Here is a 24,329-nt window from a genome sequence, read left to right as displayed (position 1 = left end):
CTACTCCTCCTCTGATCTTATAATGACAATGAGGCAGCTACAGCTGATAATTGTTGTGGTCTTCAGTCCTCAGACTGGTTTGATGCAGCTCTCCATGCTACTACATCCTGTGCAAGCTTCTACATCTCCCAGTACCTACTGCAGCCTACATCCCAAAAAGTGCACAGTTTCTTGAAAACAAAATATTGTCCCCCACTGTGAGCTCTGGTTGGTTAAAACTTCAACAAGCATGGGTAAAATTGACACATATAATCTCAGGTGAGAAGTGAAAATCAGTTGTCCTGGCCCATGTTTTCAGCCTATTAATTATCAGCTTGAAAGGAGGATATAAGATGAACATCAACAAAAGCAAAACGAGGATAATGGAATGTAGTCAAATTAAATCGGGTGACGCTGAGGGAATTAGATTACGAAATGAGACACTTAAAGTAGTAAAGGAGTTTTGCTATTTGGGCAGCAAAATAACTGATGATGGTCGAAGTAGAGAGGATATAAAATGTAGACTGGCAATGGCAAGGAAAGCTTTTCTGAAGAAGAGAAATTTGTTAACATCGAGTATAGATTTAAGTGTCAGCAAGTCGTTTCTGAAAGTATTTGTATGGAGTGTTGCCATGTATGGAAGTGAAACATGGACGATAACTAGTTTGGACAAGAAGAGAATAGAAGCTTTTGAAATGTGGTGCTACAGAAGAATGCTGAAGATTAGATGGGTAGATCACATAACTAATGAGGAGGTATTGAATAGAATTGGGGAGAAGAGGAGTTTGTGGCACAACTTGACAAAAAGAAGGGACTGGTTGGTAGGACATGTTTTGAGGCATCAAGGGATCACAAATTTAGCATTGGAGGGCAGCGTGGAAGGTAAAAATCGTAGAAGGAGACCAAGAGATCAACACATTAAGCAGATTCAGAAGGATGTAGGTTGCAGTAAGTACTGGGAGATGAAGAAGCTTGCATAGGATAGGGTAGCATGGAGAGCTGCATCAAACCAGTCTCAGGACTGAAGACAACAACAACAACAACAACAACAACAACAACAACAACAGGGATGGATCACATTTGGATAGAAGAATGAACTAAGGCAGGCAGAGTTCAACATTGGTATTTGGTTGACTCTGATCAGTAGGTTTGGTGGCAAAAAGTGTTTCCATTGTAGGGACTAGGCGAAGGAGAGAATGTCCTTAAAAAGTCAAGCATGATTGAATTTGAGAATTGGGCAAAAGGTAATGTTGTTGGAAAGGACTGATACTTCTGTGGGACTAAGGCCTTTGGAGGAAACTTCATGACTACATTTCAAATCTACATAGGTTCTATATTCTCTATTATGGTGGGAGGGAGTTTGTGAGGATGGAGTAGATGTAGTAGGACTGTGAGGCAGGATTTGTCAGTTATGATGCGATGTGGGTGAGGTTTAGAGACTGTTGTAGAGGTGGTGCATAGTGGTAGTCCAAGGTGGCAGTAGAAGGTGAACAGGTTGGAGAGTTTTTCGAGGTGCAGAGCAGGAGAATTTTATGGCTGGACAGGGGGTATTGCAAGGAGGTTTGAGTCCAATTTACATGGTTTTGCAGGAATATGAGGGTTAAGGACTGGCAGAATGAGAGCAAACAGAGATAATTTTGGAAGGAGGGGTTTGCAGTCGGAGATGAGTAACTTGACGGTAAGACTGTATGGAGAAACTCCATGAGCGAAGCAGAAGTACAGGAACAGTATATGGGATTTGGTTCTGGATAGTGACTTTATATATAGAAAATATACTTCAATAGAGAATTACCTTTCGATGTCATAAGGAGTGCTAGGTGTTTACTTAAGTGAAGACATTTTTATAAAGTCAGACAAAGTTGAAAATCTTTTATATTTTTGTCACAAATTACTTTTCGGTAACTTCATAAATGCAAAATCACAATTTGATGTGATAACTCTTGCTGCAACAACCATTTCTCCATAGTATGACTACAAAGATGTTTTCAACCTCTTCAGTAATCGTCAAAGATTCCACCAGTTAGCTGTAGCTTCAGCTTTGTTATTGCCACAGGCAAATGCACAAAATGTGATTTGATGTAAATCTGCTCTTTCTTAAAATGTGTTTACTTCAGTGCTACTTCTACAAGCTGCATTCATGGCTTCAGAAGTATCTATGACCCAAAAAATTATTGGGTGCAGTATCATCAGGCTTTTCAATATAGTGAAGCAAACAGGTATTAACTATAAAAATTTGAAGGAATTTATAGTTTCTTACTGACTTAACTTCATCAAAATTATCATAGTAAAAAATGGCATCATTTATCCAGCTACTCTTCCCACCACCCCATCCCAATTCCCATCTGGTTAACATAGGCTATGGTGGCAGAACTAAATCTGACAGTAAACCTCTAATTGCGGCAAAAGAGAAGACTTTGCTAGTTGTGTCAGAATTATCAAACCTTTGTATTTTGTGTGTTTATTTATCTTATGTGTAACATCAGTGTATTCATGCTGTCAATTTAGACATACTGTTTCAGCTACATGATGTTGCACATGGGTGAAACATATAACATGCTTTAGGGTGGCAGGTACGCACGCATGCATGTGCATGGTCGAATTTAGATAAAGGCATTTTGGCCAAAAGGTTATTTGTTTCGTTGTGCCGTTCTGCGACTCAACATCTCCACTCTACACGGTGAGTAACAATCTATCCTTTTCATAATATCATAAAAATCTCATATCTGATAAACAACTAAGTGAAGAAGATTATGAGAAAATGGTGGTTGTGTACTGTTTTTGGAGAAAATAGGATAACTACAGAACTGAATTTTGATTCTACAAATTTTTACTGTTCTGCTGCCTTAATGTGCATGTTTAATTATATGATAATGCATGAACGCAAGCATGTTTTGCAATACGATACTGTCGGGACATGAAAATCTGGCTCTGTTGATTAGTCTATCCTTCTTGATAGATTCAATTATTTTTTAGAATAAAGACAGTAGTGAAATTAGCTTTTATTTTTAGTACCTTCTGTGTTACCTTTCTTTAGTAAGACCACAACTTAGGCATGCTTTATGTACTTTTAGAAAAGTACCTGAACTAAAGGACTCATTTATTGGGTTTGTTAATGGGTCTTGTATGCTGCCTACGCATCACTTCAGAACTGAGTTGGAATCTCGTCTATGCTGGCTCCCTACATGGACAGATTAAACACCATGGTCGATTGTCCAGGAATTCTACTTGCACTCTTTATATATGATATCTTCAATGCCATGGATAGATGAAGTGGTTGCTGAAGGAAACACAAGACTATGGGCTACGTAACAAAGTTTTTGACGGGATCAGAAATTTCCTGACAGGAAGCACACAGCATATTATGCTGGATGGGGTGTCATGTGCAGACACTGCAGTAAAAACTGGTGTGCACAAGGGGAATATGAAGATCACTGTTGTTGGTGCTATACATTAAAGACTTAGTAGATAGTATTAGTTGCAAATCCATTTAACTATGGGGAAATTTTATCTGGGGGAAAATTTATGGTTTTGAGTCCAGAACTGAAAACAGAGGAACTATGGACAATGGCAGAAGTAGCAGAGATAAAAGCCAGTGAAAATGCCTAAAACAATTGTTTGAAACAGGTTTGGTTAAGACACAGGATAAAATTCAGGTGCAGAACATGAGTAATAGTTATTCTTATCCACAAAATAACCAGCAATGAACTAGGATGACTACACATATTAACATTATACATTTAACCTGTTAAATGCATAGTGTAGCTGATCAGCTACAGGCTTCAGTTCTTCACTGTAGCCTATACTGAGCAACATTTCCTTACAAATTCGTTATGTAGCTGAGTGTATACACTCTACTGCAGCTGCTAGTACCTCTTCGTAGCAATCGTAGATGGCAGGACGAACTGAAGCAGTTCACCAATGAGCTGTGTGGACATATTGCACATGTGTGTTTTGGCGGAGAGTTGAGGTTTTTTTGGTGTTTGTGCACTGATTTGTGGGTTTGAAAATAACTTTTTTATTTTGAAAATGTAAGTAGATATGGTGTAAACAGTTAATTTGAGTGTCTTTACGATAGATTTGAAATGAGGTCTGTTTTTGTGTTTGTAGCTTATCAGCTACATTTTGCATTTACTACATTTCACGTGCTGACTAAAAATGTCTCGAAAGAGTGATGAAGAACTGCTTATGGAGTGGTTAGAGATTCCAGTAAGCAGTGACGATGATCTTGAGTGTTTCTCTGATGATTCCATTCAAGATGAGACATACGTTGCTCCAGAATCTGTTGGTAGTGATAATGACAACAATGTTGACGAAATTCATGTAATTAGGACTGAAGATGTTTCTGGAACAAGATAATGTGATTTTATAATGAAGGAATCAATGTCACAATTGGTTGATAATTCTATGAAACTCCCACACAGCAGCAAAAGTGTGACCAAAAACAGCAGGAGTGCGGTTTGGAAAATATAGACAGTTAATTATTCCAGAACTGCAGTCAAAATTTTGTGGCAATATTTTGTTACCAGAAGAAATACTAAACTTAGATACTTCATACAAATTCTTTGAACACATATTTACATATAAATTTTTTGATATAATTGTTGAAGAGTCTCATAGATACAGTGTGCAGTGTAATTCTCACAGACCAGTAGACTTGTCCTGTGATGACATAAAAAAATTATAGGCATCTGTCTCATAATGTCAATTGCTACTATACCTAATACAAAGGATTACTGGCGAGATGTTACTGGTAATCATCTTATCAAGTCAACAATAACAGTGAATGAATATGAGCAAATACTTAAGTTTCTGCACTTCAGTGACAACAGTGTAATAATATCCAGGTGTGAAAAAGGTCATGATAGACTCTTCAAGATAAGACCCATAATAGAATTGATGAGATCTCACTTTTAAACCATCCCTATTGAGGAGTGTGTTTCTGTTGGTGAACAGTATGTTCAACAAAGGCTAGAAGTTATCTGGAACAATATATGCAAAACAAACTTCATAAATATGGATATAAATTATTTGTTATTAGTGGCATATATGGCTATGCCTATAGTTTCGAGATTTTCACTGGAGATGAAAATTCCCCTGAAAAAAGAGTGACTGGGGAGCAAGACTTGGGAACTGGCTGATGTGTAGGAGAGTAGCAGAAACCAAAGGGATTATGAGAACTATGAAACTCTCCGAATTTCGAATGGAAATTGCTTATTGTTTGTGTCACTCTGGTCGAACGTCACTAAAACGTGGGAGGCCAAGTAATGAACTCGAAAACCAAATACAAACTAAGAAGACAAAGGGGACCACAGCACGCGTACCTCCACAAGATGTAAGGCTGGATCAAGTAGGTCATCTGCCTTCAGACTTGAGAGTGAGAAAAAGGTGCAAAATGCCAGGATGCAAGGGAGTTTTCTGGGTTCAGTGTAATAAATGTGCAGTTGCATTGTGTATGCACAAACAAAAGACCTGTTTTCAAAGTTTTCATGTAAAGTGATTATCACGTTCTCGAGTACAAACCTTTTGGAACTAGATACCATATTGTTCATATATAAAAGTGTCTAAAAGTATGCAATAAATGCTCAGTATTCACAACACCAATGTCCTATTTATTTATTCTAGCATTTTCCCCTTCCCATGCAAAGTATTTAATCGTAATCAACAATTAAATTATGAGAGACTTGGTAACAAATGAGGCAGCAAAATAAGCACATTTGTTGTGGTTCGTAAGGTGTTAGCTCAATATGTAGCTGATCGGCTACAAAGCAATTGTCAACAATAGTGCTTTGTTAATTTAATTAAAAAACTTTTTCAATATTTTTTCGTAATATAGGCATTATAAACTAAACATGGTAATTTTTACAGCTTGAAACAAAAAATCGTGCATTTAAGGGTTAAGCTTGCTATTCATTCATCTCTCTTGTGATTTTAGTGGTTCTCCAGTGGTTCTCTAGGGTTGAATCTCATTCTAAAGCCTAGTTTACATGACGACACTAGGTTGCAGGGAACTGCGCTACCGGCCACTGCGCATGCACGCCGCGCGTTTACCCAACTCATTGGTGAAACTAAACACTTTTGGTATGTTCCAACTTTGAAGACACTAGCTGCATGAGTTTTGAGGTTGTGTGTGTTCGAAGAGTGTAGACAAACTGAAATATGAAGTTCGGAATGGAGAATAATGTTCGCTTTTTGTATATCTCTGCTTTGCATAGGTGTTTGTGGGATTTCAGTGATACTGATTACAAAAATAAGCAACATATTGCTGCCACTGAGAACGTCATGTGCAATCATAACATAGATGATTTGACAGTATCTGAGCTGCAGGGCAAATTTTATTGAGTTAGCAACACATATACAACTGAATTAAGAAAAATACAAGCAAGTGTAATTCTAGCTGTGACAATGCTTTCATCTACAAGAGTAAAATCCCATCGTTCGATTTGGTCAACTCTTTTTTAAGGGATATTTTTGACAGGAGGGAAGGCTATACAAATTCAAAAGCTGCATTCTTTATTTAATATTCATCTGTTTAAAACGTCGCTGCAATGCTCCCCATTCACACATGTTAGAATTTTGAAATATTACCACTGTACAGATCTATCTTCAAGAGAGTAGTTTGCAAAACATTCTCTTCTTAATGCAGCTTGCTTTGAATAATTACTGTTGCTGTTAATAATTATTACTGTTAATGTTAATAATTGTTGGTGTTAATAAAAACGCGTCATGACCAACTAAAACCATATCTTATAGAATGCCGAGTGTTCTCAACTGTAATGCACGCACTATATGTAATTTCAGTTCTGGCGACAATGATTCATACATAAACAGTATCTTTATTCCTTATCACATAATTAACTCTATTTAGAAGAAACATGAATGGTTCTGGCGACATTCTAAGATAATTGAAAGAACTTTTTGGATCTTCCGTTATAAATTATTTCAGGAAGGATGCTGAGCAACCGAGCTGACGTCTTTTCTTCATCCAGTCATGAATTGAAACACATTACTTATTTCTTTCGTATGCAGCGATTCCACACAACAAGCATTAACTCCATCACAACTCGTGAGACGTGCAGCTGCCAAAACTTTCATTTCAGAGACGACTCAGGGACCCACAAAACGACGAAACTGAAGTGTACACTGGTGTCACCGTGTCTACAGTCATATATGAAACCACTTGCGTGCAACTCATTCCACACAACGAGTGGCACACCCCAATGCCGTCGTGTAAACTAGGCTTAAGAATATGGGCCTGAAACTAGAACTAGTTGATTTACATAAGAGAAATCAGTTGGTGGAACAATATGACTTACCATGTTCTTTGCCTCCAACATATATGTCAACAGGCATCATACCATCTACTTTTTCAGGGCTGAATGGTACATCTTTATTATATGGATCGAGAAATCTGAGAAAATACCATGCTGAGTCTACAAATGTATCCATTGTGTCTGTTTCTCTAACTGCATTGCCTTTGCACCTGCAAGGAAAAGTTTTCATACATTTGCAGTGTACAATACACAAAAAATTTGCTGCTTATAAACCAAAGAGAAGTTCTAAAAAGTGACAAATTACTTCAACCAAGAAGGGATGAAAAGGCATTCTGAAAATATAACTTTAAATTTTTTTGTTCATATTATTTTATTATTATATCTAAAAACAAAGATGATGTAACTTACCAAACGAAAGCGTTGGTATGTTGTTAGAGACACAAACACACACACAAAATTTTGTGTGCGTGTTTGTGTGTCTATCAACATACCAACGCTTTCATTTGGTAAGTTACATCACCTTTGTTTTAGATATCTTTTTCCCATTTGGAATGTTTCCCTCTATTATATTCATATTATTTTATTATTAGTTATGTTTCACTTCTGTTTGAATAACAGTCCATTGTTTGATTTTTTTCCCCTCTATCTAGAGCTCACTAAATACTGCTGTATACCTGAAAAACTGTGACAATAGAAAATATAGGTTGGAATAAAGGACAGGTATACACTTGCGCGCGCGCACACACACACACACACACACACACACACACACACATATATATATATCCATCCGCACATATACAGACTTGGCTTGTGTCCATATATGTGCGGATGGATGTGTGTGTGTGTGTGTGTGTGTGTGTGTGTGTGTGTGTGTGTGTGCGTGCGTGTGAGCGCGCGCGCGCATGAGAGATAATGTATACCTGTCCCATTTTTCCCCCTAAGTCAAGTCTTTCCGCTCCCGGGATTGGAGTGACTCCTTACCCTCTCCCTTAAAACCCACATCCTTTCGTCTTTCCCTCTCCTTCCCTCTTTCCTGATGAAGCAACTGTGGGTTGCGAAAGCTTGAATTTTGTGTGTGTGTTTGCGTCTCTATCAACATACGAACGGTTTTGTTTGGTAAGTTACATCATCTTTGTTTTTAGATATATTTTTCCCACATGGAATGTTTCCCTCTATTATATTCATATTATTTTATTATTAGTTATGTTTCACTTCTGTTTGAATAACAGTCCATTGTTTGTTTTTTTCCCTCTATCTAGAGCTCACTAAATACTGCTGCATACCTGAAAAACTGTGACAATAGAAAATATAGGTTGTAATATACTTCTTTTTAAAACGAATTTAATCTTTGGTTATCTCTTTTCTATCTTAGTCACTGTCTTCTCAACAACAGTATTCCTCTAAGCTGACTTTGAACTATGTATGTAAATATCTAATGTTTAGAGGTAATTTGCTGACGTTGCTACAATGAGGGTAACATATTCGGCCATTATGTCCTGCAATCTAGTGACACCTCTATTAAGATTACTGATGGCCTGTCTTTTGGTCATTTATTATTGGTATCATAGGTAACATGGTAAGGATTTACGTAGATAATATTTATACAGAAGATACAAAAATAATTACACGCAGAGTGTCAACAAAGGAAAATATTAATTGTTTTGTCACTAAGAAATTGTTATGCTACATAAGAGATGAAACAAAGTTTTTTATGTCTAGATACTTTCAAACCTTTGATAGAATCTTTTACAGAAAACCCATCATATGGTTTAGAAGGTGAAGATTTGTATTCTGTTAAGAAAATCAGATAGATGATCCTACTGGAAATCAAGGAAGTATGACAGAATTCAAGGTTAGTATTAAATGACCAAACTCAATTTCCTTTTTCTTCTCTGTTAAAATATCTTTTAGTTACAAATACTAGATTGAAAACCTAAACTTAGCTTCAATAAGAAGAGTTATTATAAAAATTCAGCCATTATGTCCTGCAATTTAGTGACACCTCTATCCTCAGTATGAAGATATTTGTGTAAATTGCATGACATTTTATCTGTATTTGCAACATTCAGTTGTCACCTGATGGTGAAGCCAAAAGCTGGTTCATGACCAAACAAATATAATTTTACAGAACAGCATGCACAGACAGAAAATCCAATTAATGTTGCAAACATTATACTCCCATATCACTTCAAAATTTATACTCTCATTTTTTTTTTCTATTTGTTTTCAATTCTTACAGAGGTTATCAGACTTAAAAACATACTGGAAAGTGACAGGCGGAATGCACAGTAAAGGCAACCACTCACCTCATAGTTGAGTGAATTCTTTGGTATGACTACCAACCAGCTGTCCACCAGGGTGAACGGCCACTTCCAAATTGTGGCTATGAGCAAAGCACACCACCCTGTGGCTCAACATGAAGCTGAACATAACACACTTGATATCAATGTCTGCTTCACTACCCAAGCCATCTGTATCCCTCCTTCCACCACCAACTTTTCTGAACCGCACAGATGGGAGTTATCATTACAACACATTCTCCACTTCCATAATTATCCCAGCCTCAACCTACGGTAACTACTGTCCCCACAACCTCCACCCAACAGTTTCCACCCCTTTGTCATATCATCTCTTTCCCTCTTCCCCTTCCTAGCCCCAACTGCAATTGCTGCTTGCAACTCACATGATAGCTGCATTGCTGTCAAAGGTGCATTACTTAGCAGTCATGTGTGTAAGGTGTGCTTGCTTGTGTGTATACACTGTGTGTGTGTGTGTGTGTGTCTAATACTGATGAAGGCTGTGATAGAAAGCTTTATGTGCGTGTCTTCTAATTGTACCTGTCTGCAACTTAATGTGTCTTCTTTATGACAAGTAGCAATCACTGTATTCCTACCTGGAGTTTCCATTGTTTGATGTACTTATTACAAACTCTATCTTATAATGTGACTGCTACGAAATATCCAACATTGTCACAGCTTCAGTACAATAATAAATTTATTTATTTAAATGAACAAGTAAGTAAATCTGTGAAAATATGGCTCCCAAATTATTTTGTTTAACATTAATACATCAGTTTATTTTATAAACAAGTATTACATATCTTTTTCCAAGTTGTATCACATCCTTGAGGATTTCCTCAGTGTGGGTCTATTATTCATCTGTACTTATTGGCTTGTTAGTTTGCCATAAGAACCTCTTTCCTTACTACCATATGAAATGAGACTGTCTTAATCTTGCACCTCCTTGAGTCACATGATTCAGTGACCCTAGCAGACGATATAATGAAGTCTGGTAACACAGTACTTAGAAGGGTAATATTACCTGTATCTATACAAAATCTCAACAAGAAAATAGATAGGTCTACATTTCTTATGCTGATACTCTAAAATTTGTTTTACATCGGATATTGACAAGTTACTTACCTGGGACATTTCGTGTGTAGCCAGGCAGCTGCTTCCTTCAATGACAATCTCTCTTTCCCTCGCAGTTGTGGTAATACAACAGGCAGTTCAGTAACTGGAACTGGCTGGGGCCCTTTGCAGTTAGAACAATGTACCATTGGTATAGGCGTGCCCCAGTATCGCTGTCTAGATATCAGCCAATCGTGAAGTTTTGAACTTGTCGGGTATCCACCAATGCCTTGTTGCCTGGCAATGTGGCAGATCTGTTCTCGTACAGAACTGTTACTACTTGAAAACTCGGGAGTACTACATTCTTCCTCAGGAATGCTAAATATTGGAATATTGGCAGAAAGAGCAAAGTCTTTATCAGAGTCAGAAATTCCTGGTATGCCCAGGTGAGTGTCCATGCCTTCGCTGAACTCCACCTGGTCAGTCACAAATACTGGAAGCAACTGAGCAGTAAATGGATTTTTTGCAAATATTGGAAGTTTCACAAAGCCCTTTGAACAAATATTCTGCTCACATCTTCCATATAGTTGGTCCAGAACACTGTTTGGGGGAACAGCAATAAATGATGCACCAAAAATGAACTCCGGGGTTTCAGTCCACACAGTTAGAGTTCGTTCGGAATTATTATCGGTGTTGGCATCAGGCACATCAACTAATTCAAACTGTAATGTGGTTCCATTACAATCACCAATCCAGTGTCTCTGTAAGTCAATAACATCACGCCAGTTCTTCAGACAAGGGTCATCAAGTCCATCAAGTAGGGATCTGAAAGGATTTACATTATTATTATTACTACTACTTTTGCTGCTGCTATTGTTACTACTATTATTATGAGTGCTAATCAGTCAACTTATCAATGAGCGATAACAGTTTTTTTTTTTTTTTTGGACATTAAATGGAAGTATTTGAAACACAATATACTTTTTTTGTTGAGGAGAAAAACATGAACAATTTGGCAAATCTAATTTAAAAAAAAAACTGTAGATTTTAACTTTAAGACAGTGTGATGTAAATTAAGGTTTCATTACACAATGAGAAAATGGCTTAATATGCACATGAACCAATGACTGCATGATCCACATATTTCATTTATATAATTGAAAAGGCATATTAAAAGAGACAGACATTTAGAATCAGACACTTTGTGCCTCTCAAAAATACCAGAGGAGAAAAACGGAATTACACACTTACAAATACAACATATTAATGTTATTATGAACAAATGACTGAAGCAATGTCCAAAGGATTCTACTTGTAACAGTAGCTGAGAAGCAATAAAAGAATTACAGAAATTAACAAAATCTTATAACTCTTTGCGTAAGTAAAGAAAGCTGATTGTTAAAAGGTAATAAAGTGCTGTAATTCATAGAATTTATGGTGTACATTTCTGTGTGTGGGTTAAGGGCATAAAGGTATGGATGTTGGTAGGTATGTGGCAGTAATATGTTAAAAAGCTGGGAGCCTCAAATACCAAGTACAAAGTTGTCTCATAACAGGGGAGTTTCTGCACTTCATCACCTCAGAATTTTTTTCCTCGTGCTAAAAGGGATATGGAGAAAGACAACATACTATCTGGCCATGATAAGTTGACCCTTTTTTACGGGTGCTGGCCACAGGCTGAGAAAACTGGCACTAGTTGGAAGACATACGTTTGTCTCCAAGTGCTGTCAATATTTCCACATGTCACCTCTGCTTCTGTATAAGAACAAAACCAGGGCAATGGTGTCATCACTGCAGGACGGAGACAGTACTACCCTCCTACCTCACCTCTTCTCTTGTCTCACCATTAAGAACATAGAGCAAGGCACAGCTCTGGCTTTTCTGGCCAACCATGCCAAGGGTCAACTTTATCATAATTGCCAAACAGCACAGGGAGTGAGGGTGGTGGACGGAGTGGTGTGTGTGTGTGTGTGTGTGTGTGTGTGTGTGTGTGTGTGTGTGTGTATGTGTGAGGGGGGCGGTGTGTCGATGGGGAGGGGCAGGGGGTGGCAGCTGCACCTGCACATCCTGCTGAGTGCTCCATCTTATGAAACGAAGGCAGCCAGCCTTTCTGACCATGCTTTAAGTGCACACTAGAAACGTTACTGTTTATTTACAATCAAAACATCCTTTTACTAACTAATATGAAAACTGTATCAACAAAAACAGTTAAACTAACTTTGAAAACTGTGTTGTTTTAATGAACCATTGTTTAAGAAGTTTTTTCTCCACTTTTGCTCCAGATCTCCATGAACAGCCATTAACATCAACTTGTTCATCAGCCAAAACTGTTTCATCCACTGGATCCCAGTTCACCATGGACTAAAAAGTGAAAAACAAATGCCACTAAGTACAGAAAATTACAGCAAACAGCTGACATTGTACTGTCCTAGGTAGGGAAACGAGGTGTGGGAGAAAGAGCAAAAGTGACTTAAGGATAGGTGTCGGCTTAAAGAAAAACATTTGAAAGTAGACAGTTCTTGCAAACATTCCACATTAAATAATACTTGCAGAATACATGTAACTGTAATAGTGGATGTATATTACATACAATATCACAGCATATTTCTTCCCTCATAAAGATCCTGGCAATTGACTTTCACAGTTCAATATTTAATGGAAGCTGAGATGTAATTTTCGAAGAACTGGTCCACCACATTAAACAATGTGATATAATCACAGAATCTCTACAATGTGTGGCTGCCATCGAGACTGATACTGGCAAGATATCACGCCTAGGGATTTGATTTTTGAGAATGTTTTAATGATGTGAATGTGACAAAATCACACAGGAGGCAGGTGAGTATATTATAATAATCACTAGTTCTCCATTCAGGCTGAGTGGGTCACAATGGTAAAAGTCAAACAAATGGCAAGGAATGATCTTATTGCTCATATGACACGTTTTGTGATTTATCCATCATCAGACATCCAGGAGCAATTATTGCATGTAAATATGGCATTTCAAGTTGTATGTGACTCAAACATTCACATACAACTTGAAATACTAACCTACATACAGTAATTGTTCCTGTATATATGATGACTGATAAATTCTGAAACATGTCATATGAGCAATAAAGTCATTCCCTGTCTGATGCTTGACTTTTTCCATTGTGACCCACTCAGCCTGAATGTAGAACTATTGATTATTTTAATTTCAAGTTTGACGTTGGATAACAAGTAACAAAATAAACATGTTTTTCATGCGGTATAATTAAAAAATCAATACTTTCAGATTGTTTCCCTTACTTGTACTGTGAAACCTTACTTAGCATTAAATTTCATCATTTTAGATCAATGGGAAGTATGCTGTAGGTTCTGATGAATGAGATTGTGAGTATCAAAATATGGAATGTAAATGGCCATATCTTTTGGCTGCACTGACTACTGTATTTACTCGAATCTAAGCCACACTCGAATCTAAGCCGCACCTGAAAAATGAAGACTTGAAATAAAGGGTAAAAAAAAAAAAAAAAAATTCCCGGATCTAAGGTGCACCTGAAATTTGAGACTCGAAATTCAAGGTGAGAGACAAGTTTTAGGCCGCACCTCCAAATCGAAACAAAGTTGGTCCATTGTAATATGAGACACAATTTAGGTCGAATGAAAGACGATACAGCTACAGTAGTTTGGTTCGAGTCGTAAGCTTAGCAGTTAAGCTTTACCAGGTAGCCATTGCTATGCGTCAGGTGCTCCGTCCGTATTTATACGGGTACCCTACCTTTTTCACGTGCTTCATCTGGTTTGAATCGATTGCTTATTTTGCTTTGATCTGATTAGTGCCGTTTTCTTTGTTATAGGTGTTTACGTCACCTAAGCTGAAAATGCATTACTGTACTGTGTCATGCATACTAGATTCTGCCATTTTTTATCTACCCAGTTAAATTATTTTGTCAATAATTGATTGTTTTAGTTGTTAAATATTAACATGTGTGACACAAATGGGCCTATCTTTTTAACTGAACTGTCTTAAATTCAGCTTGATACATTTACCCATTCCTGATTAAAAAGGATTTTTAACAGTCGGATGGACAGCAAAGAGATCTTACATGGGTTCCATTTTTACTAACTGAGGCACAGCACCTTAAATATAAATTATCTCAAATAGTACAGGGTATTTCAAATGGATCTGAGCACTATGGGACTTAACATCTGAGGTCATCAGTCCCCTAGAACTTAGAACTACTTAAAACTACCTAACCTAAGGACATCACACACATCCATGCCCGAGGCAGGATTTTAATCTGAGACCACAGCAGTCGCGCGGTTCTGGACTGAAGCGCATAGAACCGCTTGTCCAGCCAGGGGTGTTTAAAACACACAAAGTCCACACTGGAATATCAACAATATTATGGAAAGGATAGATTGCTACTTACAATAAAGATGGGGTGCTGAGCTGCAGACAGGCACAATGAAAAGACTGTTACACATTGGGTTTCAGCCAAAGTCTTCTTCAGAAAAGAAAATATACACCCATTCACATCAGCTAGCCCACTTTCTCTCTCTCTCTCTCTCTCTCTCTCTCTCTCTCTCTCTCTCTCTCTCACACACACACACACACACACACACACACACACGCATGCCCATTTCTTTTCTGAAGAAGGCTTTGGTTGAAAGCTTAATGTGTAAACAGTCTTTTCATTATGTCTGCCTAGGACTTGATGTATCATCATTATGGTAAGTAGCAGTCTCTCTTTTCCATAATACTGTACAGTTTACATTAAAATAATTGTTAAAAATTACTGAAATATAAATTAAAGACACAATTAAGTCTCTAAGATTTGTAAAAATAACTGATTGTGTTGACAGGAATAAGTTATGAGAGTAGTATTGTTGTTGTGGTATTTAGTCTGATGACTGGATGGATGCAGCTCTCGACACTACTCTATCCTTTGCGAGCCTCTTCACCTCTGAATACCTACTGCGACCTACATCCATTTGAACCAGCTTACTATATTCATCCTTTGGTCCCCCTCTACAATATGACAGTGCCTTACTATATAAATTTTCCTTAGTGGAAATCACTTAGAATAATTTATAACTCAGGACAAATGTTTTTAACCAATGTAACAATGCATGGGTCACTAGAGGGACTAAAGTATCTCTTGAAAGAAAAAGGGAGATGCATGTGTTGGCATGAAAAGAAAAGATCCTGCACTAGTTGTGCACTACAAAAACCACTTAGAATTATTTAAGAAATGCTATTAAAATTCAAAGAAAATTAACATTATGTTAGAATCAGTAACTCTAATAACAGACTTAAATCTGCAGGGAACGTAGTGGAACAAGTGACTATACAACAGGCCACAGAACAAATGCAACTCAATTACATGGAATGGCTATAAATGAGCAGCCACAGGTAACAGACATGTAGGTGCTCAAATATATTTGTCCAAGAGAATGCAAGATCACAAAATTTCCATTTTTGATATAGCTGATTCATTGTGTTTAAGACCTTAATTTGATGAGAAGTCTACTAAACATATTATGGGAAGGGTGAATTGCCCTACTCATGAAATAAAGGAGGCATTGAGTCACAGGCAGGCAAACAAAGAAAGACTGCTAAAATACGGTATACAATTGTAAGTTTTTGGACAAATTTATCAATCTGAAGTAGGACACACACACACACACACACACACACACACACACACACACACATTCACAACTCATACTCACACTGCAATTCTCTCTGGAAGCTGAAGCCCAAGTTCCTAGAGACAATCATCTCGCACGTGTGTGTGTGTGTGTGTGTGTGTGTGTGTGTGTGTGTGTGTCCTCTGTTACAGAAGGAGTTTGTCCAAAAACTTATGAATACATATTTTATCAATCTTTTTCATTGTGTCTGCCTGCGACTCAATACCTCCTGTATGTGATGAGTAGCAATCTACACTTTCCATAATATTGTTGTTATTCAATCCTTGACTTTCTGTTGTTTGATACTAAACAAATTATATGTCAAACAATTGATAGTTTCGAATCAATGTGTTTGGAGGTAGATTACTTTGATACCAAAGAGGTAAGCATACTTTATTAACATAAATAAAGTACATATTTTGGTTGATGGTATACGAATATAGATGTCACCTTTTCAATTTAACAATACGAAACAGTATTCCTCCTTAAATACCCTCCTAAGGGGACACCGCCTTACCGTAGCACTGTCTGTGTGGGAGAGGTGGTTTGCCTGCTCTGGATCTGGAGGGCTATGCTGGTGGTAGCGTAGCTACCAGCAGGGTCACCCATGCCAGACAGGCCAAAGGGGAGGAGCCAGACCAAGTGTGTCCCACAACAGCCAATCGGAAACCTGTCTACTGTCCTTTTCCTATCCCTAGCCCATCCTTTTTCTTTTCCTTTCCACTTCCTCCACTTAACTGATACTGGCAGTTAAACCACATATAGGGGTACGGAGGAAATGCCAAGCCCATACGCCGAACATCTGGTAAATCATCATTGCCTAGGCAATAAGGTTGCAGCCCCACCAAGGCATTCAGAAGTGGTGGGCCAATTTTAAATAACCTGATTACTGAAACCGAGATGAGAATAAAAAAACCAGATGGATAAACTCGTGATGACCTCTGGCATGAAAAGGAAAACGAAAATTGGCTTTTGGAATATACAAACCTTGAGGGAGAGTAGCAAGCTGAAACAAGTGACCACGGAAATGAATAACTATAAGCCTGATATCCTGGGATTGAGTGAAGCGAGGTGGCCAGAGTTTGGTGAAATGCAGACATCGGATGGAATTATGTTTTTATACTCAGGAGGTGAAGAGGAGGGGGAACACTGGAATGGAGTTGGGCTACTGTTGACCAAGGCAGCAAAGAAGAGCCTTCTAGAATGGAGACCTGTGTCCAGTAGGATCATGACTGCCAGATTTAAGAGGAAGATCCGAAACGTGATGATTATCCAGTGCTATGCCCCCATAGACACATCAGAGGTTGAGAAGAAGGAAGAGTTCTAGTACCTGCAAGAGAGACTGTAAGGAAAGTGAGGAAGAAAGATATCCTCATTGTTATGGGAGACGTAAATGCCAGGGTGGGAGATAACAATGATGGGTTGGAACAGATAATGGTGGTACATGGTTTGGGTGAAATGGATGACAATGGGGAAAGATTTAGTGACGTTTGCACAAGCCATGACCCTGTAATACAAGGGCCCTTATTTCCTTATTGGAGATGTCATAAGATAACTTGGGTATCCCCAGATCATATCACAGAAAATCAAACTGACCACATCGCAGTATCCAGGAAGTTCAGGAGGAGCCTGGAAGATGTGAACCTTGTTACTGCCAGTTTCTGAATGAAAAGTGTGGCTTCCAGAAAGAAATTCGAGCCAAAGAGTAGAAGATTTGGTGTAAGTAAACTGAAAAACCTACAGATAGCTGAGGGGTCCCAGCTGGAACTCCAAAATCAATTCCAGGCACTGAAAATGGAGATGACTGAGGATAAGAACATGGAGGAAATGTGGAAAGAAGTTAAGAATACCTTTTTGCAAGTGAGTGAGAGACAACTTGGCTTTGAAAAATCACCAGCACAGAGATTGGATGTCCTAACATACCTGGAGGAAGATCACCCATAGAAAGGAGGCCAAGGGAATAGTAAACCAGAGCAGGACCAGGCAACAAGAAGCACAGGCACAAGCTGATTATAGAGCAGCAGATAAGGAAGTGAAAAGCGGTGTGAGAAGAGACCACAGAATATGGATAGATGAACAGGTTGACAGAGCAGAACAGGCAGTGCGGAGGTGGGGGGGGGGGGGGGGGGGGGTGAAAGAAATATATGCTACCTCTAAGATGCTGTCCAAGGAAAGCTTCCAGAGGAGCCAACCAGTAAGGTGTAAGAAAGGGGAGGTACTAACTACAAATGAAGAACAATCACATAGGTGGAAGGAACACTTTAACAAAGTTATAAATAGAGACCTTGGCAGGGAAGTAGAAGAACAAGAACAAAGGGAATACAATCATCGTAGTCCTAGCATTGGTGTAAATGCACCCACGAAAGCAGAAATTCAGATAGTGCTGAAGCACCTCAAGAATGGGAAGGCACCATTACCACATAATGTATCTGAGATGCTGAAAACAGATTTGGGCACCACTGTCTGGTTGTTGTACATCCTCTTAGAGAAGATATGGAGAGAGGAGAAACTGCCAACAGATTGGAAATGAGGTATTATCATGAAAATACCCAAAAAAGGAGATGTTACTAACTGCAACAACTGGTGGGGCATTACCCTATTGTTAGTACTGAGTAAGGTACTTTCAAGAATCATTTTAAACCACATTAAGGATTCTGTGGAAGCACAACTGAGGAGAGAGCAGGCGCATTTTAGGAAACTTCGAGCTGTGTGGACCTTATCAAGGCTTTTGACTCTGTCACTCAATGAGCCATGTGGGATACAATTGCAAAATATAGGATTGCAATGAAGATTATTAAAATCACCAAGGAAATGTATGAAGACTATGAATGCCAAGTACTATATAATGGAGAACTAACAGAGCCTTTCCACGTTAATTCAGGAGTATTTCCTTTGGTGTTTAACCATATGATGAAGAGAGTGAGGGGGGGGGGGGGAGGGGGAGGGAAGAGATGTGTGCAATGGGGGATGCGGAATAGGCTCGAAGATCTGGATTTCGCAGACAACATCTGCTTAATGGCACAATGATATCGAGACATCAAAGAGAAACAGGCCAAGTTACAGAGAGAGCAGAAGTTGCAGGCCTCAAGATAAATGTTCACAAAACCAAAGAAATGCAGATAAATTCCACCATCATGAGTAGGCTGGATGTTATTGGAGAGGACGTAGAACAGGTCCAATCTTTCCTCTATCTCAGAAGTATAGTCATGACTACAGGAGGTGCTGAGGAGGACGTCCATAGTCACATCCGCAAAGCAAAGGGTGTGTTTGTACAACTGTACTCTTTTTGGAGAAATAAGAACATCTCAAAGAAGACCAAACTCTGGCTTTTCAATAGTAATGTGAAAGCTGTTCTGTTGTATGGCTGCGAAACTTGGCAGGTGACTAACCACATCAAAAACCATCTCCAAGTTTTTATCAACCGCTGTCTCCAGCGTATTTAAAATGTGAGATGGTCAGATACAATGACAAATGAAGATCTCTGGAGGAAGACAAATCAGCAACCAATCAATATACAAATCAAGGAAAGAAAATGAAACTGGATTGAGCATATATTGAGGAAACCAGATGGAGCTGTTGGAAGGATGGCATTGGATTGGAACCCTCAAGGAGTTAGAAAACGTGGTCATCCCAAAAAGACCTGTAAGAGGGTGATCGAGAGAGAAGCTGCAAGGATGGGAAAACCTGGAGTGAAGTGAAGAGACTTGCTAGCAATTGTACCAGGTGGAGGAATTTTGTCATGGCCCTATGTTCCAGAGGGAACAATAGGAACTAATGCAAAAAATAACTAAGTAAAATTAGTAAATACAGTGAGAAATTTCCATGAAAGATACTTTTGATCATATATCAACAATGTTGGCACTGCAAATCAAAAACCTGACATATAAAAAAAAGTTCATAAACAGGAGAAAATCTTGTTGGTCATTAACGACAGCAACTAGCTCAAATGTAACAGATGAATACTCTTGAACGTGGAGAACCAGGATAAAAATAAAGGTACAAACATTTGTAAAAAATATGTGCCGGATCACTCACACAAGATTTGTTGTTATCTTCAGTTTTGAACAGGCTGCATCTATAGTTAATATTCTTCCTGACTACATCAGTGCAGTGTGTGTCTAAAATTTCTATAAAGGAACACACATACTACTACTTCTGATAACTGCTTGTATTGTATCCCAACAATAACATTACAACAGTTATTAACAAGAAATATTGCTTGTTCATTCAGTTTAGCATTGGACATTAGACTAAGATATTACGTGGATAAAAGAACGATTTACCATTTTTGTGGACGTCTTTTGATCATTGTGACATTGTCAGCATTGTCAAGGCACATTCCTTACTTGTAGCACACCTTATTACTCCAAGACGAGATGCCACATCACAGAACAAATACAAATGGCCACAGGCACTGTAATTCGTGATAATACTGCAAACTCCGTCACACATTAAAAATGTGGTGTCACCGCCAGACACCACACTTGCTAGGTGGTAGCCTTTAAATCGGCCGCGGTCCGTTAGTATACGTCGGACACGCTGTCGCCACTATCAGTGATTGCAGACTGATCGGCGCCATGTGGCAGGTCTAGTCTAGAGAGACTCCCTAGCACTCGCCCCAGTTGTACAGCCGACTTTGCTAGCGATGAATCACTGTCTACATACGCTCTCATTTGCAGAGATGACAGTTTAGCATAGCCTTCAGCTACGTCATTTGCTATGACCTAGCAAGGCACCCTATTCAGTTACTATAATTACTTCAAGAATGTATTCTGAATAGATAATATTGCGAATCATGTACCTTCAAGAGCGACATTCATCATTAATAGATTAAAGTTAAGTATCAAAGTAATTAGGTCCGCTTTATGAATTCTCATTCCTTGTCATGTTCCAGACCTCATGTCAGTATAGTTCTTCCCTCCTCACACCAGCCTGCGTGAGCTAAAACGCGTGCATTTCGGCCTCCACTCGTAACACGGTGTTGGCTCTTCTGCTAACACAAAGGAAAATGTGTGGCGTCCATCTGTATCACGTCATAAGCAAAACCAAATTACAAAAACCTCAAAATAGATTCCTATTTTTAATTATTTAATGAATAAATTGTTCCAACTACTGCAATCACCATTTGTCAGTTAGGTAGATGTAGGGTTACACATTGCTATCTGAGTAACAGAATGATATCTACTTGTACATCTACACTTTGCATCACACTGTGAAGTGCTTGGCAGATGGAACGTCCTATTGTATAAGTTATTCAGGTTTCTTCCTGTTCCATTCACTTATGGAGTGTGGGAGGAATGATTGTTCAAATGCCTCTGCATATGCTGTGATTATTCCAATCTTGTTCCAATGATCCCTAAGTGAGCGATACGTAGGGGGTTGTAGTATATTCCTAGAGTCATCTTTTGAAGCCGGATCTCAAAATTTTATTAATAGACTATCTCGGGTTAATTTACACATATCTTCAAGAGTTTTCCAGTTCAATTTCTTCAGCATCTCGGTTACACCCTCCTATGGGTCAAACAAACTTGTGACCATTCATGCTGCCCTTCTCTCTATAAGGTCAATATCCCCCATTTGTCCTATTTGGTGTGGGTCCCACACACTTGAGCAATGTTCTAGAATGTGTTGCATAAGTCACCTGTTAGCAATCTCCTTGCACACTGATTGCACTTCCCCAGTATACTACCAATAAACCAAAGTTTACCATCTGCTTTACCCACAACTGAGCCAGTGTGTTCATTCCATTTCATATCCCTACAAAGTGTTCAATCCTGGTATTTGCTTGAGTTGGTCAATTCCAACTGTGACTCGGTTCCAACTGTGACTCAGTTCCAACTATGACTCATTGATATTGTAGTCATAGGATACTACATTTCTTTTTTTTTTTTTTTTTTTTTTCATTTTGTGAAATGCATAATCTAACACTTCTGAACATTAAAAGCACGTCACCAATCTTTGCACCACTCTATCTTATCAAGACCTGACTGAATATTTATGTATCAAGCAAGGCGGCACAGTGGTTAGCACAGTGGACTCGCATTCGGGAGAACGACAGTTCAAACCCACGTCCGCCATCCTGATTTAGGTACCTTACTTTAACCTCATTCAGTTTTGCGATGGCTTCATATTAGTGAAGTTGCTAAATTTCAGGCAAAATCTTTTATTAGCCATAACTCTGTAACTAAACATTTGCGGACCTATGTTTATCTGAACTTTTTTCTTTAGTTTTACTTCTAGAATAACATATTAAAATATCTTCGTGGATCACCCTGTATACTTTTACTACTGTTGGTCACTGTGGTTTCATACCTATGATAGGTTCACTATGTAGTTGAAAGTAGATCACCAGCATTTCTGTTTTCTTATTCATTATCATACTTGTTCTTGCACTACACCTATTTGATTTTATATTTGTAACCCTGTCTTCACCTGATTAGAGGTCCTGTTTTTCCTGCCACCTCCCTACACTAATTCTCACTATAGCTTCAGCCTTTCTATCTTCCCATTGAAATTCTCTAACGTACTTACATTATTAAAAGATGTTAACATTCCTAACTATGAACTGGGAAACACTAATCCCCCTACCCTAAAGACAGCAGCCCCATTCGTAGTCCCCACTTGGAGAATGGAAAGGGTAGCTGTTTTAACTCTTGAACATTTTATCCAAGAGGATGCTATTGTAATTAAACCATAAAGTACAGTGGCAGGTTTTGGGAAATATAATGGCTGCACTTCCCCTTTACTTTCAGCTGTTTGCATTACAACCACAGCAAGGCTATGTTGGCTAATGTGACAAGGCCAGAATAACCAACCATCCTCCAGACTGTTGCCCCTGAAATTACTGAAAATGCTGCTGCACCTCTATAGAAACGAAATGTTTGCCTGGCCCTTCCACACATACCTCTCCAATGTAGCTGCAACTACAGTCTGTTTTGTGGAAGCATGCATGCTGCCCCACCAAGGGAATTCAGTGTTTCACTATTCATGGAGGGAGAAATGCCTTATGCAACTATAAATATTAGAAATAAAATTTTCCAAATCTGTTAAAGGTTGCAGCAGACAGGACAAAATCAGGAACAACTACATAAGAGCAGAAATATGCATAAAATTTATGACAGAAAAAGCTGCTGCACAGATCAAACAGAATAAAAGGAATGTGTTCTGCATATTTTGGATAACAGGATACCAAAGAAATTTTGCATTATGAACCACTGTGGAGCTCAGTGGGCAAACAAAGAAGAGAATGATGACAGAAATAAGCTTATCTTAGCCAAAACCTGAAGGAGGAGGCGATGAAAATGAAAAAGAAGAAGAAGAAGAAGAAGAAGAAGAAGAAGGAGGAGGAGGAGGAGGATCCTTACAAAATACATGGAATATCTTTTACCACTTTGCAGTCCTCACCAATAAAATGATAAGTTTATGTTCTCTCTCTCTCTCTCTCTCTCTCTCTCTCTCTCTCTCTCTCTCTCTCTCCCTCCTGCGCATGCCCACACCATGTCTCCAAGCCACTGCCGCACCCCCACATGAGGCCCCCCTCCCCCCACGCACACAACCCATCCTCACGCAGGCGCGTGCGCGCGCGCGCGCGCGCGCTCACACACACACACACACACACACACACACACACACACACACAAATCTGTCACTTTCAGTAACTGAGGTTTAACATCCAGTTGACAGGTCACCACTGAATCTTCCATTCTCAAATACTAGCTGCAGCACAAACTACAGAAAGGTATTTTATAACTCAAAACTTCTGCACGAGATTTTTACTCTGCAGCAGAGTGTACGGTGATATGAAATTTCCCGGCAGATTAAAACTGTGTGCCAGACCGAGACTCGAACGTGGGACCTTAATCTTTCATGGACAAGTGCTCTACTGAGCTACCAAGCACAACTCACAACCCATCCTCACAGCCTCAATTCCGCCAGTACCTTGTCTCCTACCTTCCAAACTCCACAGAAGTTCTTCTGCGAAGGTTTGCAGAAGAGCTTCTGTGAAGATTGAAAGGTAGGTGACAAGGTATTGGCAGAATTGAGGCTG

General features: G+C 38.8%; 1 protein-coding gene across 1 annotated transcript in view; it reads right to left on the bottom strand.

Annotated features, from left to right (window-relative positions):
- The window catches only part of LOC126272651 (leucine--tRNA ligase, mitochondrial), a 125,299-nt gene that overhangs the window by 62,606 nt on the left and 38,364 nt on the right, over positions 1–24,329 (bottom strand). The window contains exons 4-6 of the mRNA XM_049975655.1: positions 12,822–12,964; positions 10,676–11,428; positions 7,293–7,459 (exon numbers count right to left, since the gene is read on the bottom strand). Of these exons, the coding sequence (XP_049831612.1) occupies positions 7,293–7,459; positions 10,676–11,428; positions 12,822–12,964 (1,063 nt within the window). The remainder of the gene's footprint in view (positions 1–7,292; positions 7,460–10,675; positions 11,429–12,821; positions 12,965–24,329) is intronic.

This window comes from Schistocerca gregaria, chromosome 5, assembly GCF_023897955.1.
Source record: "Schistocerca gregaria isolate iqSchGreg1 chromosome 5, iqSchGreg1.2, whole genome shotgun sequence".
NCBI classification, from domain to species: domain Eukaryota; kingdom Metazoa; phylum Arthropoda; class Insecta; order Orthoptera; family Acrididae; genus Schistocerca; species Schistocerca gregaria.
Note: the sequence above shows the minus strand (reverse complement) of the source record. Positions and strands in the feature narration are given on the sequence as shown.